The sequence below is a fragment of the Danio rerio genome, chromosome 3 (genome assembly GCF_052040795.2).
Source record: "Danio rerio strain M-AB ecotype USA chromosome 3, GRCz13ab, whole genome shotgun sequence".
Taxonomy (NCBI): Eukaryota; Metazoa; Chordata; class Actinopteri; order Cypriniformes; family Danionidae; genus Danio; species Danio rerio.
In genome coordinates this window covers 33,337,501-33,358,761 of record NC_141023.1, presented here as the reverse complement: position 1 = coordinate 33,358,761, position 21,261 = coordinate 33,337,501, and the positions used below count along the sequence as shown (strand labels likewise).

Below are 21,261 nucleotides of genomic sequence, written 5' to 3'. Positions count from 1 at the left end.
CCGAAAACCTGCCACTAGTGCTACCTTCTTGATGACATAACGCACATTGTTAAAGACAGTTGACTGGGTTGGGAAGCAATATGAAGTCTGACATATTTCTTATCAGCAACACAACAAGAATTTATAGAATGGGGGGAAAAGACTTTTAAAATACCAGAGGTCAGAATCAGCATTGCACAAGCAGATTTATGAACAGATCGAGCAGGAGAGAGAAGGATCAAAGAGGTAGTTGTTCTGATAAAGGGTTTCAGACATGGAAGCGCCAAAGACAAAAGAAAAGGTTGTAGTCAGCTTAAAGTTGGAGATAGTGAGCTGGAAGGCATATTAAAGCGATTAAAAGTGGAACATGGATAAAGGATGAGAGGTTTAGAGCGAGCTGAAGACAACAAGTTTGACGGGTGGTGGATTGAAAGAGAGACAGGCTTAGCTACGGTGTCCTTTTTTCACATGCAGCTGGTGCACTGAATGACCCTAATGCACTGTTTTTCTGCAGGCACTCACTTGGCAGCTCGCAAAAAGGCGAGCCATGTTCAGCATCTGGGCCACTAGTCTTCTAGGCATGCAGCCTTTTTTTTGTTTGCAGGGAGAGGAAAACAGGGGCTAAAAGGGGAAGGCATCACTTCATTAACACCAAAGAGTGAAAATAAATCGTTTGCTCCTTTTTCTGTCTGTGGGTCATTGAGTGTTTGTGCCAAACACATTCCTTTTATAGCCAAACTGACAACTGTGTGTTTTTTGTTGTCGTGTTTTTTAACCACAGAACTACTTCAAAGATGCCTGGAACATCTTCGACTGTGTGACTGTACTTGGCAGCATCACTGATATTTTAGTCACAGAGCTGGGGGTAAGTGTGTAGCAGAAGGGCCACCATCTGTGCGTGTTTGTTTGTGTATCCTCTCTGTACGCTTGTGTGTGTTTCCGTATGTGATTGAGAGACTCTGCAGGATCTTCTTTTGCTCACTGAGGTGTAAGGAACTCCTAAAAGTCTTATATAATTGTCCCAGTTGGTGTGTGAGGCGGATCAGTGAGCCACTGGTGCTCAGCAGTGACAGATTTGTCATTTATCCCCAAGCCAGTTCAAACTGACCTACCAGCTGAAAATGTCATTATTAACTATTAATGTGTAGTTAGGATCCAGAAAATGTTGAAATGCTAAATGTTATGGGTGTAACGGTACACAAAATTGGTGGTTTGGTTTTGAATTCACAGCAGGGAAAAAACTTTTATAGAGCAAAATCAATTATAATTATAATTACATTTTTCTTTAACTCTAACTTTAATTACTTTAACTCAGCTAAAGATGTAAACAACTTGCAAAACACGATTAATAACAGAGCTCAAACTATTAAATGTAAAAAAATAAACATTTTACAACATAAATTACTTCAAAAAATGCTATCATATTGCATATTAGGCATTTATTACATTACATGTCTAAAACAAATATATTAAAAAAAAAAATATATATATATATATATATATATATATATATATATATATATATATAACTATTAAAAATTAAGTATTAAAATAAATGTTTTTTCTGTTTTGTTGATGCAGAATAATAATTGACACATATAATAATTGTTTCATAGTTTGTGTTCATATCAAATTTGTTTCAACAAATATTAAATAATTAAAATAAAACTCATAGGCTATGTTAAATGAAAAATAGATAAGAAGCGAGATGTTAATTCATGTTGATTTTTATGCTGTAACTAGTGGTCATAGTGGAAAGAACGATGGCATTTATTATTGCTCAGCTGCTTTTTCAACAGAGGCATCTGCTATACTACATCTAAACTGCATTTATTGTATGAATTTCTAGCTCTTAACTTTAAAATAATAACTAAACAACTCATTTCATAATTCTACCTATTATAGCTTGTATTTTTCTAATAAAACCTGAAGCTTTGGATTAGTAGCACTTGATGCAATTGCTGTCTCTTTATAATCAATCACTCCTTATTGTAAACTTGGATGAAAGCGTCTGCTAAATGACTAAAAGTAAAGGTAAATAGTTTGAAAGATAAGCAGTGCGGTATAAAATGTCTGTCTAATAAAGTTTTCTTTATGCATCAAATGAAACATTAAAACTAACCTAAGGTCAATCATGGGATTATAGAATCACTATTGATTTGAATTAATAACAATATATATACATATGCAGTTTTATATACGCAGTGTTTAAAATACTATATTTGCTTGAAAGGCGTCAGTATCAAACCAAATGACATACAGTACCAAAGCATTTCAGTAGGAATGTGTTTACCATTACAAACCATTCATTTATTTACAGGACTGTGCAAAAATCTTTGACCACCATTATATTTGTTGTTGTAGGGTAATCTTTAGACAAAGCCTGGTGTGCTTCACAACAGTTTACCCAATAGAATATGCTTGAAGACATTGATGATTAAACTATATACCGACTTTGTTCATTTTGTGAACTTATATCTCCTTTATTTTGTTTGTAAAGGAAAACATAAATATGGATGGTTAATAAAACTTTGCACTGAAGGTGGCCTAAGACTTTTCACAGCACTGTATGTTTTGTTTCCTTGTAATTTTCTTGTATCCACAGCTTGAGCTTACAGTTTATGTGCAGACACTTTATTGACCTCATTAAATCAAAGTTAAAGCTTTGTGATTTTTAGTACAAGTCTGTTAACTGTGAGAAGTTATACCTATACACTAGTGTTAACCTACAGTTATTGTCTTTTTCAGCACATACTGTATATTTAGACAGTACCGTATTTCAATTCTAATATCGGTTATTCATCCTGCACTACACAGATTTTGTCCAATTAAAGGCTCTGTAGAATGAGAATGTCCTGCCCGCAAATGCAACTAGCAAATCATAGTTCATGGCTGCAATGTAACTAAACTCTGCTGTCTATTTAATAAAAAAAAAGAGAGAGAACTTTGATACACCAAACTGTTAATTTGAAAGTTTTTCAGTGTAGAAAGGAAAAGTGCATTAATCTCGACAAGATATTTAAGAATGGAACACATATAAGGAAATGTGCTATTTGTTTGTTAAAATATTGCTTTTTTACTAGCTTGATTTTCTGGATATTTGCTTATTTAATTTTTTTTCTTCATTTTTTTGGGATAGTCAGTAGGGTTGAAGTTACGTCACAGTCTGGCAAACCATGATTTACCTTTTGTTATTGCACGTCAGTGTCTGTTGCATTATGGGAAGGGGACATTTACATTCTGGAGAGCTTTTTGTTTCACAAACATTTCATTCATCAATACTTTTATTCTGTTTTCTCAATCAAGAACAGTTAGAAAAGTGTGAGTATTACGTTAATTAATACTGACTCTATTCAGTATGTTTTTAGGATTACAGAAACCAATTAATGACAAAATTTAATTATTTTAACAGAAATGTAATATGAAATAGCTCGTTAACTTATAAAAACAGTGCTGTTGCTTTAATTTTGTTAAAACTATTATAAAAATCTGAAGGATGTTGGATCTGTAGTTACCTACAATACAAATAATATGACATAAAGAAAAGTTTAAAAACAATATAAGCTCCACTGGAATATATGAACTGTGAAACAATTTGAAAATGATTATCAATATCACACCAAAGCTCCAGAAATGCAAAACTAATGTAATACCTGGCTATCGCACAGCTTTAGCTCTAGAAACGTCACCTGTGTGATAGTTGAGTATTCAATTTTAGGAGCTTTGGTGCACTGACTTCTGTTCATTTTTTTATTTCTTTTGTTTTTGTCTCTTTTGTCGAGCGCCCAGCTTAAGCATTTTGCCAGTGATGTGTGTGCTTCTGTTCTGTTTTTTGCAGTTTTTTTGTTATAATCAACCTTTATTTGGATCCAGAGTTTGTTGTAAGATATGCATAATGATAATTCATTTCTTGTTTCATCTTTTTTTACATGCTTTCTTTAAACTCTTCTTATTGGCGGCTTCGCCCTCTGATGACTCCATCCAATCAAAATGCACTATGAAACTCATGTGTATATCCATGACCTGACCTGAACAATCACAATGGTTGTTTAATCAACCTCCAAAAATACTGCTATAAACCATGCTTCTGCAACATCTACATGTAGATGGTTTGTAATTTTATTTTGGAGTAATGCATCTATTGCATCTGTTTCCCTGTGGCTGATGGTGATGATGATGATAATGATGCATGTGCTCGAGTCATGATGACCTTTCACCCCTGCTTGTCTGATAATGACAAAACGCCTCTCAGCTGAGGTGTAATTGATCCGTAGCACACAGTTTAAACGTTGGTGCTTCTTTGCGGGTTTCCTAAATGCATGTTGCGCAACTTTTTTTGCTGACAGAGAACGCTAGTAATTCTAATGTTTCTTACACTGCATCTTCATACAGTCATACAGACATTAAAAACATCAACACACACTAGAGCTGCGTGATTCTGGAGAAATTGAAAATCACTTTTTTTTATTTAAATGTGCAATAGAATGGAAATCTGGATATACCTCGTCAGAACTAAATCATAAAGAGTTCAGTACATGGAAATGGCATACAGTGAGCCTCAAACACTGCTGTTTCCTCATTCTCAGATAAATCCCATGAGTGTAAAATCCACATAAAAAACAGACCAATTAAGACAAAACACAGGCCAGGACTATCCACATGGGATCAATAATGTGCATGCTGTGTCGGATTAGCCAAAAAGTTTTCCATCTTTTGTGAGATTAAAACAATTATATATTTTTACTCAAGAAACAGCCACGCATCTCATCTGTTTACAGCTCATCAGAACGCAAAATGCAGGATATACAGATTAAAAATGTATCTTTGTCGGTCTCTTTTGTCAGATATAATAATTTCATAATAGAGGAGCCGACTTAGTTTTGTTCAGATAGCTCACTCGCCTCTTATGTGAACGTATGATTATTTTGCATGTGTGTATTACAAATAAAAATTTTCTTAAAACAAAATTGGTTAGAATGAATCAAAACACATCAAAATGTTTCTTCCTTCATTACTGGATGAATCAACATAAATTTTTTTTTACAGTTTTTATATCGCCACCTACTGGTGAAGTTTTGCAGTTGATATATTTATCATTTGAGGCATATAGTTGATCCACATTCACTCAGATCTGTAGAAACAACTACAAACGAAAGTACTCGCCCATGCATATAGACTAAATATGCAGTGCACAATGACATTATATGGAGACTGTAACAATTCATTCATTCATTTTCAGCTTAGTCCTTTTATTATTTCGGAGTCGCCACAGCGGAACGAACCGCCAACTTATCCAGCATATGTTTTATGCAGCGGATGCCCTTCAAGCTGCAACCCATCACTGGGAAAAACCCATAGACACATACACTACGGACAGTTTATCTTACCCAATTCTCACCTATAGCGTACATCTTTGAACTTGTGGGGAAAACCTGTGAAATCAGAGGAAACCCACGCGAACACGGGGAGAACATGCAAACTACACACAGAAATGGCAAGCGACCCAGCTAAGGGCTCGAACCAGCAACCTTCCTGCAGTGAAGCGAAAGTGTTACCCGTTGTGCCACTGTAACAATACAATTTTTTAAAAAGTGCTATATTAAACATATTTTCTGAAGTTTGCATTTTCAGGCCCCCAAAATTCAGTGTAACTACCAGCCAAAGTTAATAAGTTTTCCATTACAGTCATAAATAAACACGGTTATTATTAAGCAAATTTCACTTATGCGTTTTGTTTATTTTATATCAAGATTGTGATACTTTTACAATGAATCACGCAGCTCTAACACACACAGATGTAGACATACTGAAAACATCTAACTATGTCAGTTATGAAGGTAGAGGTAGAGTTAAATCCACCTTGAACTCATACTCTGTTTTTGTTTTTCTGTATTTCTGTGCTGCTTAAAGGACATAACACAGTCATTTCCTCTCCTAAATTTATTGCACCTTAAACTAAGATGGCCAAAATTGCAGATTTATCAACACCTAACTGAAATATGTCCTTTAACCCAGTATATGTGTTCCTAGTCTTTGCTAGTGCCCTCTGTTGGTCATTGTAAGCTATTAGTGTGGTTGGCATGATTCCACGTGAATCGACAGATCAGTGCATTTGGTTGACTGAAGCAAGAATTTAGGGTCTGTGCACTCCCTTCCCTGATGAGGATGTTTAGACTCTTTTACAACATTTTATTTTGTTACTATCTTTATGTTTTCTGTATGAGTTGCTGCCTCTTCCCTTTCTATTTTCCCCCTTTTCACTATTGGATATGCTGAGCCTGTTCAGTCTTGCCAGTTTGACTAACATCAATTCCTGTCTTTGTGTATTTGCTTGTTTCTGTCTCATGTTGTTTCTTTGTCTTTTTTGTTTGTTTGTTTTTGTCTACTGCTTCCTTTCTGGTCCTGTAGAACAACTTCATAAATCTGAGTTTTCTAAGGCTCTTCAGAGCTGCTCGTCTCATTAAGTTGCTCAGGCAGGGTGAAACCATACGCATCCTGCTCTGGACTTTTGTCCAGTCTTTCAAGGTAAAGTTGCTCACATACACAAATTTTTAAGTATTTTGTAAATATCATTTATATTACAGATGCAAAGGAAAAATGTCCATTGTGATTATTGTGATTCTGTTGATAAGAATATGGCAAAACATTTATAAATAGCAAAAAATAAAAAAATAAATAAAATAAATAAATAAATAAAGCAACATAATTCTAGAGAGAATATAATTCATTTAAAATATAATTCATTAAAAATTTCATTTCTATTGAATAATCAATTGACCTACTTGTCAATTTGCTTTTGAGTACAAAACATTTTAAACATTGTTTAATTTGTAAATTACATCATTATTTAACTTTTATTTAACTATAATAATAACAACTAGGGCTGGGCGATTTGGTCTAAAATCAAAATCTCGATTAACTGAACATCTTATTTATATATATCGTACAGTTAAACACTCGATTATAAATAATGATTATTTTATTTATTTATTTTTGTCCTTATAGTTAAATGATAAGTTTTAAATGGTGCATTACTTGATTTTAAGACAATTGAAGGAAACACACACTAATATCTATGATCATTTATTGAACATCAACGCTGAGCAACTGAAATTAAAACACACATTGCCTAAAACCAACAGTCACTTTTTTTCTCAAAAAAAAAAGTGAAAATGAATAACTTTTGGATGCTAAATAAATAAATAACTATTTATAAAAAAAAAAATTCAGTATTTTATATTAAAGGTAAAAATAAGCAGCATTTCTTCTAAAGAAAATACCTTGCATATCCTGTAAATATTTTAAACAGTGAATTTCTTGCATCTTCTGTAAACAAATATTTTAATGTAAATAATAATTTCATTGTAATGGATGATATGCTGTCTCAAGGCATCTCTGGCGCAGGTGTAGTGCAAAATAAGGCTCAAGAATGGGTCCATCGTCCTACTTGACCAGGGATCTGATGTGGTTGCAAATTGGCCTCAGCCAAAAGCCACAGCCTTTAACAGAGCTGGCTCATGTCACACATAGGGAAAGTAATTGAAAAAATCATCCTGTTCTGAAATGTCGATATCAATTGCTTTTTTGATTAATTGCCCAGCCCTAATAACAACCGGAATTATATAAATAACAATAATGAACTAAAGCATTACAAATTCATAGTGTTGTTTACTGTTGATACAGTTTTACTATGCAGAAGTTTAAATATTTCACTTAAATATAAAATAACTGTCATTTTCATGAAAGGTTAGACAGTATAGCAAAGAAAACTATGTAAAAATGAACACACACATGCACATGTTCACATTTTGACAATGCTAGTCAAATTTAATCAGCTTGTCAAACTGATAGTGACAGATTTTCACATGCGGTACATGTTGGCTCATTTTGATTGATCTGCTGTGCTCAGGCTCTGCCGTATGTGTGCCTACTCATCGCCATGCTGTTCTTCATCTACGCCATCATTGGCATGCAGGTGGGTGTGTGTGAGACAGAGTGTGGAATGCACAACTGGACTCACTGAGAATAGCCAAACAACTATTTTTTAAGGTTAGTGACCTATGCAATATGTTTTTGATTCTCACAGCTGTTTGGGAACATTAAGATCGAGGAGAACAGTGACAGTGCCATTACCCAGCACAACAACTTCAGGACTTTTTTCCAGGCCCTAATGCTGCTCTTTAGGTTTGTGTGTGCATCACGTACTGACTACTGTGTGTGGACCATGTATTCTTTCTAACCATAGTTGACCTCTGTGTTTGCAGGAGTGCTACAGGTGAGGCATGGCATGACATCATGCTGTCATGTCTGGGAAAGAAGCCGTGTGATATTCTCTCTGATAACCTGAAGCCAGAATGCGGGAGCGAGTTTGCCTACCTCTACTTTGTCTCCTTCATCTTCCTCTGTTCATTTCTGGTGAGTACAAGAGCTCTGCCATAATGGACTTGGGCGCCATTTTTTGTCACCACAGCTTGTTGCTATGGCTAATTTTGCTCCTGCTAATAGAAAATGAAATGATTTACATTTTGTTGAGCAGAAGTTTTCATTTCATTAGTGGGTATTATAATATAATGATAGCGGGCCTTGCTCTGTAATTTATTATTTTAATGGTTGCTCCATTTGTCATTCATGATGAATAGCGACTCTGATATGTGGCATGTTTTGCAAATCTCCAACCAAATTGAAAAGTTATGTGTTTCCTTTAAGCTGAGCTCACACTACAGGAGGTTCATCCTAAAAGGTTTTTTAATTTGATTGCATCATGCCCATAAGGAGAATCTTTTCTTCTCTCAGATCTCAAACACGCACACACTACAAGATCTACAAAAGCGTAGCACATCACATGCTTCAATATATTATGATGCTAGGGAGAGCAATACACATGGTTTGACTTAACAGATTATCCCTAATGTTTAGCTAGCTAATTTGATGGGTAGTACACAATTTTTTACACTCAAGCAGGTTCAAAAGCGAGATGATTTCTGCACAGCACTTCTGTCCATCTGGTTGATTGGTACATTTTCAACAAGTTATACAGATCTTCCACAAGCAGTTGCTCTATCTCTGCTGTCCAACAAATCTGTATAACAGCTTGTTTCACAGTCACACATTGGCAATTGTGGGGATAGAGAAGTAATATTAAAATAAAAATTCCTCACAGAATGTAAATTCACAAAACTGCCTGAGGTCTTGGACAAAACTTTTTCACTGTCATTAGGCGCACCCCATGCATCTAGAGAAGGCCGTTGTGAGTTTTTCTATTTCTGTGTTCTGTCTGTGCTGCTCTGACAGTAACACTTCCAAAACTCTAGTAGGCAATTGGGGTTTTTTTGTTCCAACTTGTCAAGTTTCTTTACTGATGTTTTGGGTTTTCCCCAGAAATGCGAAAAGTAGCTTAAACTCACATTCATTCAAGGATCACATAAGTAAACACCCAACCTTTTCATCCATGTGGAGTTCCTCTGTAGCACACAACACTAGTTAAACATTCCGGCCACCAGCCTCACTCCCCTCCCACGGCGTTTAGTCTCGCCCACACTCATCAGCTTTTGGGGTGAGCTAGGATAGGAATAGCATGAGTAGCATTAGTAAAACTCAACTCATCAGATTTGTCTGCTCAAGCCTTTAATTTACTTGTGTGCAGATGCTGAATCTGTTCGTGGCTGTGATCATGGATAATTTTGAATACCTGACGCGTGACTCCTCTATCCTGGGACCCCATCACCTGGACGAGTATGTGAGGATCTGGGCAGAATATGATCCTGCTGCTTGGTGAGTCCATGTGCACACAAGCACACACACACAAACACTACATTATATTTTTTTATTAATAGCGTATATTGTGTATATTACATACTAATGCTGAAAAGAACTAGTTACTTAAAGTAACACAAGCTACTAAATTCATCAATACACTCCTGGCATGTAGATATAACTTTAGTTTGTCAATAACATGTTTCTTGGTAATTAACAGATCGTGCTCATGATGTCTTTTTAAATTCATGTTTAAAATATGATATTTTAAATCGTTTGGATGTAACAGACTCACATTGTGAATTTCATTGACCCTTAAATTTACTGAACACACTCTTTTTAGGAGGCCTTTTTAAGAAAGTATTTTGTGTATGAAAAGCCAGTGTGGTTTAGATGTGTCTAACACATCGAGCCTCTGTCCTGTATAGCACAGAACACATTGACCTTCTTTTATGTGTTCGACTGGAACAATTCATTTTTGACATCGGTACAGAGCCGTGGCCTCTGGCATAGTCTTCATCTTACAGAGCCTGGCTTCATTGTATCCTAACTTGGACCAAACAGAGGGGAGAATACCATAGTACCAGCTGAGAAAAAGGGATCATGGATTTGAGCTTTTCAGCTCTGTTAAAATCCATCTATCCCCCCCAAACCCTTCTACGTGCCCTTATGTGAGTCCCAGTCCTCCCACTCTGGAATACTGCATACTGCAAGCCAAACTTACTGTGCCAGCCCCTTTCCTTCTACTGAACACGCTAAGTTTCCCGGTATCTGCATTCCAGTGCCTGTCACCCTAATGTTGTGTGTTAGACAATAATGTAAGCAGGCAACCGAGAGTTGATCAAATATTTAGAGAAGGACTGAATCTTAACATGCAAGAAGGATTAAAGTCTTTTTACAGAGGCACATTATGCTGAAAAGATTGTGGAGAGCGAGAGTCTTCATTCTGAGAGGCAGAATCAATCTGAATTAACAATAAAGAAGAAAAGGAAGTTGAAAAGTAGTGAAGAAAAAATTAGTTAGAAAGTTTGGAAATTTTAATTAAAAAGAAAGAACGGATTGAATGGAAAGAGAAAAGAATAAAGAAAAAAGGAGGGGGACAGAGTTAATGGAAAGAAAAGTACATCGAAAAGATATAAATAAAAGTCAATGCAAATGAAAAAAAATTTAAAGAAAGTAAAAAAAACTATGTAATTTCACAGGAAAAAGAGAAAGGGAGAGAGATGGAAATTCTAAGAGAATAGATGGTAAAAGAATGGGTAAGATTAACGACTAAAGAAACCACAAGCAAGAAAAATAAAAGAAACAAATGGCAAATAGAAAACACAAAGGAATAATGAAAAAATAAACTAAAGAAAGCAAAGTTATAAAAACAAATGGTCTATAATGAGAATCAAATTAACATAGAAGAAGGGAAAGTGATATAGAGACAAAACAGGATGAAAAGGAAGTCGAAGAAATAAATGAATAAGTAAAAGAAAATAATTTAAAAGGCAAGATGATTGAATGAAAAGAAGAAGGAGAGAATGATGTATAATAATGAGAATGAAAAGAAAAGAAAATGTTAGGTAAAAGAAATAAAGAGAAATTCAGGATGAACAGAAAGCAAGGGAACAATAAATGAACAAAGCATTGGTGAAAATGGAATGAAAGTGTGTGAGAAGAAAAAGTAAAAAAAAAAAAAAAAAAAAGTCCGAAAATAGAAATGATGAAAATGTAAATGACAATAAGAAGGCCAAAAAACAAGATATGAGGTAGAGACAGGTGGAGTTTTGACAACACAAATGGGTGACGAGCAAATAAGAAAATGTGTGTTTGTGTGATTCTGTGCTTCTCTTCCTGTTCTTGTGCTCTTCTTCCTGCCAATGTCTCTGTTTTGAGTTGTGTTCTCTAACTTCCCTGTATTCTTCTTACAGCGGGCGCATTCATTATAAGGATATGTACAGTTTATTGCGAGTTATCGACCCCCCTCTGGGCTTAGGCAAGAAATGTCCTCATAGGGTGGCCTGCAAGGTTTGACTTCCACTTAAAAACTAATATTACCTGCTAGCATCGAGAATGCAATGAATGTCGCTTACCTCTTCTTCTTTTTCTTTTCAACAATGTTTTTGTACTCTCACCATTTCTACTTGCATTCTACTTGATATGACAATGAGAATGTGCAGGACAATGCCGACACTTACAGAAGCATGACGTATGTGTGAAACAAACGAATGAGAAAACAACTAAAGTGAAAGACAAACAAACAAACAAACAAAAAAAAAGAAAGAAAGAAAGAAACAAATCAGCCATCTTTGATTTTTGTTTTGCTTGCTCTTGAGGCACGGCTAGGTCTAACTGGTATGGTAGCGTGCATTGTTCTGGGTGGAGGGGGACAGAAACTGCATTGACACAAAACTTCATTACAACGCCCTGCCAGCAGCGGGACTTTGTGCCTGTTCTGAAGCCCCCCTGCTCTTCTATGCAACTTGCCCCTTTGCATAGAATGCCGTTTTAGCACTCAGACGTTGAGCACCCCCTCCCACTTCCCCCTCCCGTTACCCACAAATAAATCAATCAATCATCAGGCTTATGGCAGCCTAGTTTACCAAACCACTCCTTTCGTCCAGGCCAATAACCTTCTTTTTGTTGTGTTCTCCTCCCCTCCCTCATCCCTGACCCGAACCCTTCTTTTTGATTTACTCCTTTTCTTCTTCTCTTTCTCTCTCTTTCCCATGCACATTTCCTTTGGTTTTTTGTTTTGTTTCGGTTGCCCAGTGGCAGAATCAGTTACAGGGATATGTATGAGATGCTCAGGCACATGTCTCCTCCGTTAGGCCTGGGGAAGAAGTGCCCTGCACGGGTTGCCTACAAGGTATAGGGCCTCCGAGCGGCCAGCGCTGTGTCTGTACTGTTGGTGTTTTCTCTTTTTATTTTCTCTCCTTCTTTTCCTCCTTCGTTGTCTGACGGAGGGCGCTATTGTGATTCTGGTGGCAGGGTCGGGATCGAGGGTTTTACACTCAGGCGGGACTATCCACAGGGAAGCGGGAACGGACAAACCTTCTAAGCACTTTTGCACCGTATGAACACACAAACACTAGCACACATGTACAGAGGATGACATGTAAATGTCTCAGATTTGTTGTTACAAACTATATTGTTATCGATACATTAAAGCAAAAAGCTCAAGCTTTAATGTTCACCTGCGATCATTATTTGAATACAGATCTGATACAGTAAGGTAATAAGCACAAACGTTGTGTCCCAGATGATGCATTATACAATTATGCACTTATACTATGTACTCTACTAGTTCTGTTTTGTTTTTGACATCCATCATCAGAGGAAATCTACAATAGTTGAGTCCGTAAAGTAGGGCCTGAGGCCATTTCCAACCCTCCCTCTTACTCCTTTTGGCCCACCAGAACATATATATTTGAATACCTATCATCGTTGTGCAGTCACATATAGCCACTCGTGGTTTTGACCCCCCATCTACTGGACATTTAAAGTATTGTGCTATATATCCGGGTTACTTTCGGTTTCTCTCAGCATGCGGTAGAGAGTAACGCACATGCAGATTATTTCTGGGGCTGGTTTAAACGTTGAAATATATGTCTGTAAGTTCTCTATTTTTACTTAAGCTCTATTTTTGTAATTATTCAAGGGTCACTTGATTATAATTAATTTATGATCATTTTGCTAATATTTGATTTAAATGGTCCCATTTAATAGATTTTCTTCACGCATATTGAGATTTGTATAAAAAAATGTGCATTAGTAAGGGTTTTCTGCTGGCTGAATTGAATATGTTAAAATAAATGTAAATATATACATGATTCTTCCGCTCTTTGTTGTAGTTTTACAAACCATAAAGAAATTGAGAAGAACAATTGCCAGTAAAGTCACTTAAGTTACCCAATCTGCTTTTTGCTGTCTTACACTACCTGGCAAACTTTGGTTAAGCAACATGATAATTATTATGCCTATTATTAAATTGTAGAATTTTCAAAGCCATTTAAACTACCCCTTCAATATGTACAATAATGTGAAAACACTACTCGCACCGTCTGTGCGAAACAATTACCATAGAATAGTGCATAAGTATGCAAAATGGGATACACCTAAGCACATACACATGCCTACTGCACATACACATCATCGTGCACACACACACACATGCGCTCAAAAACACCCCCAAATGTGCGTGTGCAGCAGTGGTTGGAAGGCCTGCAGGACTTTAGTCCTCCGCGTCCCTCAGCTCTGTGGATGACGCTCTCTTAGGAACCCTTTCCTCATGGGACCAGCTCTCTGTCTCTCTATTTTTTGATATGCACACACTCAGACATATGCAACAACACACATTCTTGGGTAGCATTAAAGCGCTACGATGGATTAAAAAAAACTCTTTTGCACAAATAATCCTTTTCCCACTTCTCTTTCTTCTGTCAATGCAGTTCTAATCTGTTTCCAGCCCCTCCTCTTTACATTCTGCCAATCATCTGCATGCTTTGCCTTTCAGGCCACTTGCCCCTCTCACAAGATATTCCTTAGGTTTTTCTCTTTTCTCTGTCTGTCTGCAATCGTACACTGACATTTCACCTGCTGGTCAGTGTACGACAACTCCAAATTGCAGGAAAGGAGATCTCTGCCGCTAGTGTGCCCTCAACAAGTTTAGGATCTCCTTTCTCTTACCTTTGCTCGTCCCATCCTTCATTTTCTCTGTCCCATTTGAACTTCCATTCCATTGTCAATTAAACTATTCTCCTCCAAAGCCTGTTCAATGATCTCCACCAACATATACTTGTGGTGGCAGTGTATTCATTCAGACAGGTCACTTCCTGTTTAATAGGGGTGTCTGTGCCCCCCTAGGCTCAGTGGAATGAAAAAGAGTGATCAAGACCATTGCATTCACCCTCTTTCTCCCTGTCAAATATTAGGGCCCATAATAGAGGATCGTCTGTAGAGAATGTGACCAGCCTGTGGTAGAGCTTTCTTTTCTTCCGCCTTCTCTAGCTTTATCTTATGCTTCATTATTCTTCACCCTCGGATTTCATGTAGCATTTGAGCTCCCTTTAAATTTGGTGTCACTGTCTCTTGTCCTGTCTCTTCCATTACTACCATCTCCACCATCCAAACTCCTTGTGTAAAAGCTGTCAGTCTTAAACCAACTTCCTGCTCCGGTACTCCTCTCTGGCAGCCCACTGCTTTTCTCTTTATCATCTGTAGCATTAAAGTATTACCTTCGCGCAGCAGGTAGCTAAATCCTCACTCTTAGCTCATCCTCTTCACAACAACAACTCACAAAGCCATTCCCTTTTTTTGTTCTTTTTTTGTTTTTCCTCTGGAGAATGCTGCTCTAACCTAAACCAATAGCCTGCACCCATCTTTTTTGCATTGAGAGACCAGAGAATCTGGATCGAGCTCTTGTTTTATCCAGTAGCCCATCTATGATTGAGTCTCAATGACAGTAACCACTACTAAACCTAAATGAATGAGCTGAAATGAACCTACTAGATGATGCTTTCAGTGTTGGCTGCTCTGTTGCTTGTACTGTGATGCATGCGACCGCATGATGCATGCTGGGAAAGAGGGTAGGAGGGGTGGAGGGTGAGTGTTTCTTGGATGGAGTGGGACGGGAAGACTTTGGGTTACCTTCGATGATTGCATAGCAGAGGGTATCATGGTAACGGAAGGATTGAGGTAACATTTAACCCTGCGCAATGCAATTATGACTCTCTGTGTTTGACTTTAATTGTGCCCCAGACCAGCACAGGATGAATTGTACTTTAAAACAGTGGCATTTGCATAACAGTGTTTTAATTTATTACTTCATCCACTGGTCTGAGTTTAATATGTGAACCTCCTCCTGGAAAAGCTCTTTGACTGATAGCTCATGATAAAAGATACAAATTAATTTGTAGAATTTGCAGCTTCACTTTTACAGACATTAAGATGAGTGGTTCTTGACTGGTTTTGCTCCAGGACTTTGCGTCAAAAGGCGTCTAATTTTTTTGTTATTATTTTTAAACCAGTTATTTACGAATGAAATGCATTTTTATTGATTTTTGCTTTTATTCACGGATATTTAGAGTGAGCTCTCATCATGCAACCTGATGATGTTGGCATCTTGCTAATTTGGGAGAAATCCACCAAATTGCAAATGATTTAAGAGAGCCCATAATGTCAGCAATAAAATATATGTGAATCATTTCCACCTTAAATTTAAAAGTTGTGATCAACCAGTCGTTAAACACTAATCTAGACTCCATATAGACATTCAAAATCTTACAAACCACAATCAATCTTCTACTTTGCAATGATTACCAAACTAAGGCAGTTGTAAATGACATCTGAATGTGAAAGGTCAGAGAGCTAACCCTGAGAATCCCTCCTTCCTTTCCCCTCCCATTCCCTCTTACACACCAAAAGCACTCTTTACCCGGAGGTTCTAAACACACAGATCTCTGTTGCTCTGCTCTTCTGACTGGCCCTGATTGGCTCTCCACAGAGACTGTTGCGGATGGATCTGCCGGTTGCCGATGACAACACAGTGCACTTTAATTCTACCCTTATGGCCTTAATCCGAACCGCTCTGGACATCAAGATCGCCAAGGGTGGGGAAGGTTTGACACCCCTTTCTTATTCCTTCCTTCATTCATTCCTCTCTGTGTTTTGACTTTTATTATATAACTTTTCCTCTGTTTGAGCCTTAGTATCTGAACAGTTGATGCATTTGTCTCGAGCTGAATAAGTACAGTGGGGTTTAAAGGTCTGAGAATTTAAAAAAGAGGATATTGGAGCATAATGGAACTTTGGAACCCCATTGGACATTGTGACTTCCTATCATGAAGTCCAAAGTATACATTTTTCAAAAGTATATAATAAAAAACACACACCACCTTTTTAAATATACTATGGGAAAAATTAAGAGAATCCGTAGTTTCTCTAAATGAATGATTTCTAGATATTTGTTTGAGTAAAACTTCTTTTGCAAACTATTAATAGTATTCTAAATTTAAAGTAAAAATGTTATCAAGTGCATTTTATTTTGCCATTAAATAACAAAACAGTTGCCATGTTTCAAACGTGTTTATATACCACTTTTTAGACAATATATGTTATGTATTCATTTTAAGACAGCACAATAAAATAAATGCTTTAGAACAAATCATTATTTCTTTTTCGACTGTGAATCAATGGGCTGGCCCATTGTTGACTCCATGTGGACAATTTAAGTTAAAAAACAATTCAAAGTAATTTATATTTTAAAATTCAGGTGGTGCATGTACTAATCTGATCTTAAAATTAGCATCTTACTCCCTGTTCACAGACACAGTGTAAAAATTAAATGAGTAAAACTTTGCACTTCTACATTAGTCTGAAAGCTAAATGGTTCAAATTTTAACACAATTTGTGTGTGTGTGTTTTGTGGAACTATGTTTGCATATATGTGCGTACGTGTACCTGTTGCCATGTAAATAGGAGGTGTAGATAAGCACCAGATGGATGCTGAATTAAGGAAGGAGATGATGGCGATATGGCCTAATCTCTCTCAGAAGAACCTGGACCTGCTGGTGACTCCTCACAAGTGTAAGTTACCCATGAGGTTGGTGTATCCACAGCGTTTCTCTTTTACCACCCAAGGACAGCTTCTCTCAGCCAGCCCACTCACTGCTCTGCACCCCCTGATGGTCCAGGCCTGCGCCCCTAGATTAGAGTATTTTTACAATGTTAAAGATTTATACAAAGCACATTTTAACTACAAACTGGTTATAAACTTCAGATTCAAACATAGTCATTGTACAATAGCCAAGGACTCACAAATCAAGTAGAAATATAAATAATTAGAAAAGTTTTCATGAAAGTAAACAATAAATAGGTGCAGAGACTGAAAAAAATATCCAGCTAGCAAACAAACAAACAACAACAACAACAAAATCTGTAAAACAACATAAAAGGCATATAAATAATATTTGATTAATGTTAGTTGTAGTTTGCTTAGGGCAAATGGATTAATAAATGCAAGGCCTGTACATGCAAATGAACCAAGACAGCTGTTGTATCAAGTAAATTGTAGTTCTTTTATGAACTGCTAAAGATGTAGTCTTTCAGAATAAAAGATGTTTAACACAAGCAGATTAGAAGGAATTGTCTTTGTCCTGTGTTTGCATTTTTTCATATTAAGTGCGATTAAAAATATCATGTACTCATTTAACCTGAAGTTTTGTTTATTTAAATACATTCTCACACAAATGGTGCAATTTATCTATAGTTTTTTTTTTCATTGAAAGTAGTTGACGCTGTTTCGTAGCATTCTTTTTTTCCTCAGATAACAGGCCAAAGACCATGTTTCCACCTTACACACAGATTAATTAATCCAACAAAAATATCAATATGTTAATGCAAACTGACCAAACTAACAGTGAATTAATTTGTACAACATAAGTACACATACCCTATTATACATGTAAAGACAGTGCAGTAAAAAGATTAACTTTAGCCCGTTTAGCTTCTTCCTTTTTGCTGGGTTGAAAAAAGTAACCGCAGCTGCTGTACACACGGAAAATGTAAACAAAGATTAATTATTTAAATGTAATCTGTGTTCAAGTACAACAAAGAATAATAAAAAAAAACATCCTAGTTCATTTTGCCTGAGATCAGGGGGTGCCTTACTATAGATCATCCCTCTATAGATGTCTTTTCACTACAGGGGTTATGGGATTCCTGAAAAGGTGTATGTAAAAGAGTTTTATTAAAAATATTTTGTTGCACCACTGATATGCTACCAATGAGATGTATGTAGTTTGCTGGTAAGACATGCTATAAACAGCTTAAAAGCTAACTATTTTATGGAACTTGCTTAAACCTAGCTAGCTTAATGCTAGCTAGATTGTTGACGAAGCATGAGACATTGAGGTGCCATTGCTGTCATATGAGGCAAAAAGCTTAATGCTAGTAATATGGAAGTATATTCCTGATGAGTTTGCAGCAAGCATGTAATATTTTAGATCTGTATTGTTTGATGCTAATTTTATCTTCATTGTTCTATGCAGATCCGATACAGAGGTGGTGACCATGGTTTTAAGCACCACTAAGCATGGCATGTAAAACTAGTCTGAAGTTACTTTTAGTAACTTCTACATGTGAACTCGGTTCCATGAAGCGGCACAGGCCGTTTTTTGGGAAACCGTTTCACTTTGTTGACTGTATCTAGGAATAATGCTGTAGTTTGCTGACAGTTCTTGCAGTGCTTTGACACCTAAAACAGCATAAATATGTAAGAATATTTAAAGTACTGGTTATGAAAATTACCTGCTTAAAACGCTCAAAAGATTTAATCAGTCTGCTTGTGAAAAGACCATTGGCTCTGTGTGTGTCAATTTGACACTGTTTGTGCATGTGGATTTGTGCGTTTTTCGTGTGCATGACCCGTCCTCACTCCCATCCCCCTTGCTCAGGGTCCATCTCATGTTGTCTAATCGTGCAGGGTAACTTGTCCTTTTCTCAGCAGCGACAGACCTGACAGTAGGAAAGATCTACGCTGCCATGATGATCATGGAGTATTATCGGCAAAGTAAAGCCAAACGGACACAAGCTCTCCATGATGAGCAGGTATGCTGTTTTCCCTCTCACCTTGCTATCACAAGATCACTCCACAATGAGCTGTGACAAGCAAATCTCAGTTTGCATGAAAGCATAACTATGCTTTTATATTGAATCAGTTGCATGCCTGTGGATGGAAAAATCGATTATTTAATGTCAAACATTTGAAGAAAGTAAAGGTAGTGTTCCATTAAGATATTTTTGCTATTGTCCTACTGTAAATTTATCAAAATGTAATGTTAATCAGTGATGTCCATTGCTATGAGCTTTATTTAGACAACATTATACAGTATAAACAGTATTTAGCTTTTTTTAAGCCCTCAGATTCCAGGTTTTCAAATACCAAATATTGCCTTGTCCTAACAAACCATACATCAATAGAATAATTATTTATTCAGCTATCAGGTGATGTATACATCTCAATTACAAATATAGACACTTGTGACTTTTTTATTGTCCATAGGCACATATGAACACACTTATTAAGTCTATATCCACACCAAAACAATTGGTTTGGCATCAGCTGGTCTTGGCCAGATTGACAACAAACTTTAGAGTGGTTTGGTTGAGGTTAGAAAGCAATCCTACCCTAATTGTACTAATTTACATTTTCCATATAATTTATCATTTTTATTGTATAATTTAGTAGATGACATCTTTGTCATGGCTGCTACAGATAAAGTCACAAAAAGCCTGCAGAACCAACTGTTTGAACTGCGCGGAACATAATAGGTGCAGGCTGACTAGTGGAAGAAGAGCTTTCCTCACATGAGGCAGTTCAGTGTGATTTGAAATTTGAAAGCAAACTGAACTTAAATGAAATATTGTAATTTGTTACCAATAAAGACCCTGTTTTGGAATCAACAAGTGATCTACATGCTTGAAATCACCCTCAGTGAGTAAAAATAAGTAAAATATGCTGGGATCCCACTGCTTGTCACAGTTCATGTGTAGAATTTGAGAATAAGGTGTTCCTCCATATCAAATATGACAATGTACCTTTACTTTCTCATTTAGCGAGTAAGCAAAAATGTTTTTTGATTGTAGTCATATAGTACATTTACATGCTTAACATTATACTTTTTATTATAATATATTTAAATATTAATCACAAATGTGTCATCCTTCCAATGATGTAAATAAACCTGGAAACACTTCTTGAAGCTGTCCATTAGAAGATTTTTCCATAAAGTATTTTCTTGCAAGATTGCTCCCCTCCATATAAACCTCTAGATTAATAATTCATCGTCTAACTTTTTGACCGACTGACTTAATTTCTCATTTTGTGAAGTCTCTTCCAGTGGGAGGTTTAATATTTCAGTATATCTGAAAGGGTGTTGTAATTATGTCTTTATTCTTTTAACTAAACATTCTGGTTCGGTGATTATTATTAGCATTTAACATATTTTTGTTTGCAGCAAGGCTGTACTAAAGCATTGTTTTAGTTATTTATTTTATCAGTGAATCTCGAAATACTTTATTTTCGTCTGTAGCTTATATGAAGAATATACCATGTATACATGCGTTGTTATAGATGTTGAGCATTAGTCTGAATGTCACAGTGTAATGCAACATGGGCCTGATGTACATTTTTTTTTACTGTTTTGTTCTTGTGTGATCTACAACTGTACATCCACATGAAAGTTGATCAGTTTTCTAGAGTTGTTTTGTACAATCTCAGCGGTAACCTATGGTGTTTCAAGTGGATGTAGCAGTTTTTGCAGATACCATTGAACTTGCTGAGCTTTTCCTCATACAGCCAAACTCCTAACTCATCCATTAGATAGTGTTACGTAAACAAACTCAATCTGTGCATGTTTTTCACAGATGATCCCTTTCTTTATCAGCTTTCATCCAACTGTTTCTTCCTCTCATGAGATTTTAAAATTAAACCTGCCTCTACATACTACATGCATTTTGTGTTTTTCACTGGATTAGTTGTTT

The 21,261-nt window shown here is 36.4% G+C and overlaps 1 protein-coding gene across 17 annotated transcripts in view; it reads left to right on the top strand.

The window, feature by feature from the left end:
• cacna1aa (calcium voltage-gated channel subunit alpha1 Aa) overlaps nucleotides 1-21,261 on the top strand; it is a 156,179-nt gene that overhangs the window by 109,382 nt on the left and 25,536 nt on the right. For 6 of the 17 annotated variants that reach the window (XM_087242949.1, XM_087242958.1, XM_087242951.1 and 3 more), the window contains 10 exons: nucleotides 761-844; nucleotides 6,388-6,504; nucleotides 7,889-7,954; nucleotides 8,066-8,163; nucleotides 8,244-8,394; nucleotides 9,623-9,750; nucleotides 11,649-11,745; nucleotides 16,223-16,337; nucleotides 17,197-17,304; nucleotides 19,223-19,326. In XM_087242949.1, the coding sequence (XP_087099075.1) occupies nucleotides 761-844; nucleotides 6,388-6,504; nucleotides 7,889-7,954; nucleotides 8,066-8,163; nucleotides 8,244-8,394; nucleotides 9,623-9,750; nucleotides 11,649-11,745; nucleotides 16,223-16,337; nucleotides 17,197-17,304; nucleotides 19,223-19,326 (1,068 nt within the window). Of the gene's footprint in view, nucleotides 1-760; nucleotides 845-6,387; nucleotides 6,505-7,888; nucleotides 7,955-8,065; nucleotides 8,164-8,243; nucleotides 8,395-9,622; nucleotides 9,751-11,648; nucleotides 11,746-12,489; nucleotides 12,587-16,222; nucleotides 16,338-17,196; nucleotides 17,305-19,222; nucleotides 19,327-21,261 lie in introns of all 17 variants that reach the window. The other 11 variants (XM_087242955.1, NM_001443049.1, NM_001443051.1 and 8 more) reach the window with 6 other exon arrangements.